The sequence below is a fragment of the Mesoplodon bidens genome (genome assembly GCF_964165515.1).
Source record: "Mesoplodon bidens genome assembly, chromosome: 9".
Lineage (NCBI taxonomy): Eukaryota > Metazoa > Chordata > Mammalia > Artiodactyla > Ziphiidae > Mesoplodon > Mesoplodon bidens.
Window position 1 is genome coordinate 101,231,013 of NC_138166.1, and position 6,000 is coordinate 101,237,012.

At 46.8% G+C, this 6,000-nt stretch overlaps 1 protein-coding gene across 1 annotated transcript in view; it reads right to left on the minus strand.

The window, feature by feature from the left end:
* RHEB (Ras homolog, mTORC1 binding) overlaps positions 1 to 5,569 on the minus strand; it is a 48,145-nt gene extending 42,576 nt beyond the window's left edge. The window contains exon 1 of the mRNA XM_081244948.1: positions 5,174 to 5,569. Within this exon, the coding sequence (XP_081101074.1) occupies positions 5,174 to 5,225 (52 nt within the window). The 5' untranslated portion in view covers positions 5,226 to 5,569. The remainder of the gene's footprint in view (positions 1 to 5,173) is intronic.
* Between the last annotated feature and the right edge of the window lie 431 nt (positions 5,570 to 6,000).

The following is a 6,000-nucleotide window of genomic DNA, read 5'->3' on the forward strand; positions in this document are numbered from 1 at the left end:
TGTTGGAGAGAGTGTGGAGAAAAGGGAATCCTTCCCACACTGTTGGTGGGAATGTAAGTTGGTGCAGCCACTATGGAGAACAGTATGGAGATTCCTAAAAAAACTAAAAATAGAACTACTGCATGACCCTGCAATCCCACTCCTGGACATATATCTGGAAAAGACGAAAATTCTAATTTGAAAAGATACATGCACCCCTATGTTCATAGCAGCACTATTTACAATAGCCAAGACGTGGAAACAACCTAAACATCCATTGACAGATGAATGGATAAAGAAGATGTGATACATATATACAATGGAATATTACTCAGCCATAAAAAAGAATGAAATAATGTCATTTGCAGCAACATGGATGGACCGAGAGATTATCAAACTAAGTGAATTTAAGCCAGACAGAAAGAAAAATACTCTATATCACTTATATGTGGAATCTAAAATATGACACAAATGAACTTGTTTACGAAGCAGAAACAGACTCACAGACATACAAAACAAACTTACAGTCACCAAAGGGGAAAGGAGGTGGGGGGAGGGATAAATTAGGAGTTTGGGATTAGCAGATACAAACTATTATATATAAAATAAACAACAAGGTCCCACTGCATAGCACAGGGAACTATATTCAATACACTATAATAAACCATAATTGAAAAGAATATGAATATATACATACATTACAGAATCACTTTCCTGTACACCAGAAACTAACACAACGCTGTAAGTCAACTGTATTATATGTCAAAAAAAAATAATAAAAAATAATAAAAATTAAATAAAAAGATAACAAGCGTTGGTGAGGATGTGGAGAAATTGAAACCAATTTCAACGGTTGGCTGGAATGTAAAATGGCTGGAAAACAGTTTGACAGTTCTTCAAAACATTAAACATAAAATTACCATACGACCCAGCAATTACACTCCTAGGAGTATACTTAAAAGAAGCGAAAACATGTCTACACAAAAATCACACACACAAAATATGAAATACGAACGCTCAGAACAGCAGTAATTCTAATAGCTCAAATGTAGAAACAGCCTGCATGTCCATCAATTGACAAATGTATGAACAGAATGTGGTATATTCAAATAATGCAATATTATTTGGCAACCAAAAGGAATGAATTACTGATACATGCTACAACATGGATGAACCTTGAAAATACTTATGTTAAATGACAAATGCCAGGCACAAAAGACCATGTATACGTGATTCCATTTATATGAAATGTCCAGAATAGGTAAATTCATAGAAACAGAAAGTAGATCAGTGGATGACAGGGGCTGAGGTGAGGAGAGGATGGGAAGTGACTGACTGCTGGTGAGTACAGAGTTTCTTTCTGGGGAGATGAAGGTAAGTAGGGATCGATATAACCCACATGGACATCAAAGTAACATCTGATATAACAAAAAAGAAGCAAACTCACAGATATACAGAACTAACGGTTAGCAGTGGGGAGAGGCAATACAGGGGTAGGGGATTAAGACGTACAAACTTTTATGTACAAAATAAGCTACAAGGATATATTGTACAACACAGGCAATACAGCCAGTGTTTTATAGTAACTATAAAACCTTTAAAAATTGTGAATTACTTTGTTGTACACCTGTAACTTATATAAACATTGTACGTCAACTATACTTAAAAAAAGAGTCTAAATAATTACATTAAGCACTGGGAAGTCATAATCACAAATGCAAGCTCTGATTATTCTCTTGTACAAAACAATGTATGACACTGAAAAAAAAGTTAATTTCAAGCTTCAACACAAGGTGGTCACTACAGGACTATCCCCTCCCACAGGTACACAACTTTTTACCTTAAAAATTTTCAATGCAATGTGTTAGAAAAGGATAGGATAATTAAAAAATATACAGTAAATCAGAATACAATTGGACTATATTCTACTGGAAACAAATTTAATGACATCTTTCCCTCTGAAGTATCCAAATCAAAGGATGCATGTTCTTGACTACCTAAAATATTTTGACAAGGTAGGTAATAATTTGAGTTACTTTTACTGAGTTGCCTTTTACCAAACCACAGAATTGTTTCATTTTCTCTCTTAAGATCTTTCACATTCCTGTGATTCCCTCTTGCTTGTTAACCCCTGAGGCTTATATATGACAGTCTTTTGATGATGGTCTAATGGTAAACTCCATTATCAAAGCTCTCTGTAGAACACTGCAGTGAAAAAGGTGCCAGATTTTATTTGAAGATAATTAAATGACACTATAACTTTAATTCGATTAAGTTTAGTTACCTCCTATCACGGGACTATTCGTTTGTGTTAGAAACAATAGATGTAAGGGAGCTGGTACATTTGGCCACCACTAAAACAATTACTACAAAGCACTCCCTGAAAGCCAGCCTGCGTTACAGGTGACGTGTCCTAAAAAGCTTAACATTGTGAATAACAGGAAAAGTACTTCGCGGGGGGCGGGGGGAGAGTTGTATAAATTACCTGAGAATTATATTTTCCTCACTGGTAGGTTTATCAATGTTTTTAAAAAAGACAAAATTTGAACGCCAAGTAGTAAAACAATCATTGCACTTGCTAGTTTTATCTGAAGGCAAACTTTTAAAATAAACTTACAAGTATTTTACTAGTCAAACTGGTATAAGATATTTAACCAAAAGAACATTCTAGGAAAGGTGTGGTTTCCAGCTTAGCCTTTTCCCACCCCCAGTAAATATGACACAACAGCTTAGTATCACAAAGTGACATAACCTAGAAAAGAAACACAGATACTCAAATTTCTCTGGTATAGCACCATTCGCAAGCAAGCATGTCAGTAAACTCAGAAGTCTGAATACTGAATAATTCTCTTAAGAGTAGCTACTACATGGAATCAGGGAATTATCTCCTTTTTTGATGCTGGCAAAACAAAAGAGCCCATAACTACAAAATGTCCTGGTTCATAACAAAGGTAAACAATTGTAAAATCAAATGCAAAGACTGGGAATAATTTAACCTCTGCAAAATACATTTCACTTTAATCACCACATATGAAAAGAAATACGGAGAAAATGGCGTAGGATATAGCAATATGACATACTGAAGGCACAGAAAACAGGGACTGAACTTACTCTGTATGCCACTGGAGGCTAAGTTAGCACAGTATTTTATTTATTATTATTATTTTTTGTGGTACGGGGGCCTCTCACTGTTGCGGCCTCTCCCGTTGCGGAGCACAGGCTCCGGACGCGCAGGCCCATCGGCCATGGCTCACGGGCCCAGCCGCTCCGCAGCACGTGGGATCTTCCCGGACCGGGGCACGAACCCGCGTCCCCTGCATCGGCAGGCGGACTCTCAACCACTGCGCCACCAGGGAAGCCCCACAGTATTTTATTAACAGCAGTTTAAAACAAATGTGAAGTGAGGGCAAAGGGGTGACGTGTCACATCTGGATCTTTAGGAGGATGATGACTAGAAGGCAGATAAGACAGAATGGGTTTCAACTGGACATAAGGAACTTCTTTAGCAGAACAGTGATAAAATGCTAGACTTGCTTACTGAAGACTGGAATCACCAGCTCCAGAATTTCAAGGGGTCAATAAGTCGGGATCTTTTGGGGCATTTTCCCAGTTTAGATCAGGTAGCCCAAGTACAAGTCACTTGTAACTTGATTATTCAGAGACTGCTACGTTTAATTAGTGGGCACTCTATCTGATTAGATAGAACTCACTCAAGAGCCAAGATCTGTTATAATCCCACACTTCAAAATGCAGAGAAGCAAAGGGCTCCGTGGTTCAGACTGCCAATAAAGGTGGGATGCCGGGTTCCATACAGGCATTCGGGACGGTCAGGGACTTCAAAAGCCTCCAGCTGAGGCACGGTTCCTTCAGGGCTGCAGCTGTTAAGGCTGTCACCTGTTCTTCCCCCACACGATTTGGCATTGCACCCTACAGGAGTCACCCCCTATCTCTACACAAGCGTCTCTCAGCCTCTGATCTTGACTCCCCCCTGCACCCCCCAGCCCTTTGACGGAGAGAGATGATAAAAGGATGAGTAAGCACGCTGTAGCTAGTCTTGGGCAAAGAGCACAGACCTTGGCACCGGCCGTGGAAAATGGGGGTGAAGAAGCAGAACAGAAAGCGAGCGAGCTCGGGGAGTCCGTCCAATGAGCAGCCGGCAGTTACAAGCTTTCCTCCTTCTGCAATCACCAGAGACTCCAAACCTGCTTTCACGCCCCCGCCCCACTGTGGTCAAGCGCACATTCTCCTGAGGCTCATTTACTTCTTAAACAACACGAAAAGATAAAGGTAATTTCTCCAGGCTGCCCGTTGTCAAAGACCATAAAGCCTCACCCTTAAGCATGGCTAAGTCCAACGGTTCTCCTTTCTCACTCGTCTTCTAGCACCCATTCCATCCCCACTCCACCCCAGATCACCTCCGTTCGGCAAAAAAGCGACTGCCACCAACAGTTGAAAATATATGTCAACCTTTTTCGGGGGGGGGGAAAGAACTTTTGAATTACTTCAACAGCCTGGTTACAAGTACCTGACCTTATTTTTCTCCCAAAGAAAAATAGGACACCGAGAGATCAAAAATTCCTCTTTCTGTGCCCTCCTACTTCGGCCGCTGGCAGCATCTAAGGGGCTTCCGAAGAGGACTCTTCCGAGTTTCCTCCGTAGGAAACTTGCCCTCACTAGCCAAACGTCCTTTAGGTCCTTGGTTTTCTTTAAAATGCTGAACTTCACTGACAGAAAACCCCCAAGGTGCTATTTCCTTTGTTAAAATCCCACGGACTTTAATTGGGGGTGGAAAGGCTAGCAACGATCACGACAGCTCGCCGCGGGGAGGTGCAGAGGGACAGGTGCGGCTCCTGCCTTTGGGGGCCCCGCGGCAGTCGGCCGAGCGGCAGATCCCGCACCGCCTCCCCGGCCCCGGACCAACCGGAGCTCCCCGTCCGCCCGCGGCCTCCCAGACACTTCCCGCCGCGCCCGGGCCGCCCGCCGCCGCCCCGCGGGCCCGGCCGCGCCGCCGCCTCCGCTCAAGATGGAGGTGGCGGTGGCGGCGGCGGCGGCGGCGGCGGCGGGCGGCTGGTTACGAAACGCGCGGCCGCCACATGGCCGCGCCGGCCCCAAACTTGGCCGGGCCCGCCGCGCCCCGGAGCCCAGGCGAGGCCGGGCTCGGGCGCGAAGAGGCCGCGCGGCGCCCGCCACTCACCCACAGACCGGTAGCCCAGGATCGCGATCTTCCGGGACTTGGACTGCGGCATCTTAGCGGCCTCCTCAGCCCCGGGCCAACCACATCAACCGTGGCGGCGGCGGCGGCTCCTGTGCTGCGATCGGTGGCGGCCGCGCCGGGGCACAGCGGCATCCAGGGGCGGGGCGGGCGGGCGCGGCTGCCTCGGCTCCTCGCTCTCGCGCCCAACCGCCCGGAACCGCCGCGCGGCCCCGCCCCCAAACACGCCCACGTGACCGCGCGCCGCCGCAGGGCCCCCAGAGGCTCGCGTCAGCGCCGCACTCCCGCTGCGGCGGCTGCCCTCGCCCCCGAAACGCACGAGGTTGCGTCGGGCGGTGTTTTACTTTAAACGGAAAAAGAGAGGACGCCGAGATGCCCCTGAAAAAATCACGACTGAAACTCGCTGCGTCATGACCCTCCCACCGGCTTCCGCCGCTTTTTAATTACGCCATTTCTCTCCGAGCGCTGATTGGGCAGTTCTAACCCGCCCGCACGGTGACGCGACGGAAACTCCTTCTCCCATTGGGGGCGGTGGAGGGGAGGAGCCAGAGTCGGGGCTGCTTGCCCGGGAGCTAAAAATAAATTCGGACTGGGACCGCGCGGTTGGGCACCAGTGAGGTTTGAAGGCTTCGAACTTCGTAAGGGGCGGTGGCGGACGGGAGGGGCGGAGAGAAGCTAGCTCCCCAGTGATTGGTTAGGTCGGGGTGAGGAGGCGGGGCAAGATGTGGGAGATGCGGTGAATGGTGGAACGCTGAGCGGTTCGTGGACTCCCGCCCTCTGAGCCCTTAAAAGGCGCGAGGCGCGTGGCG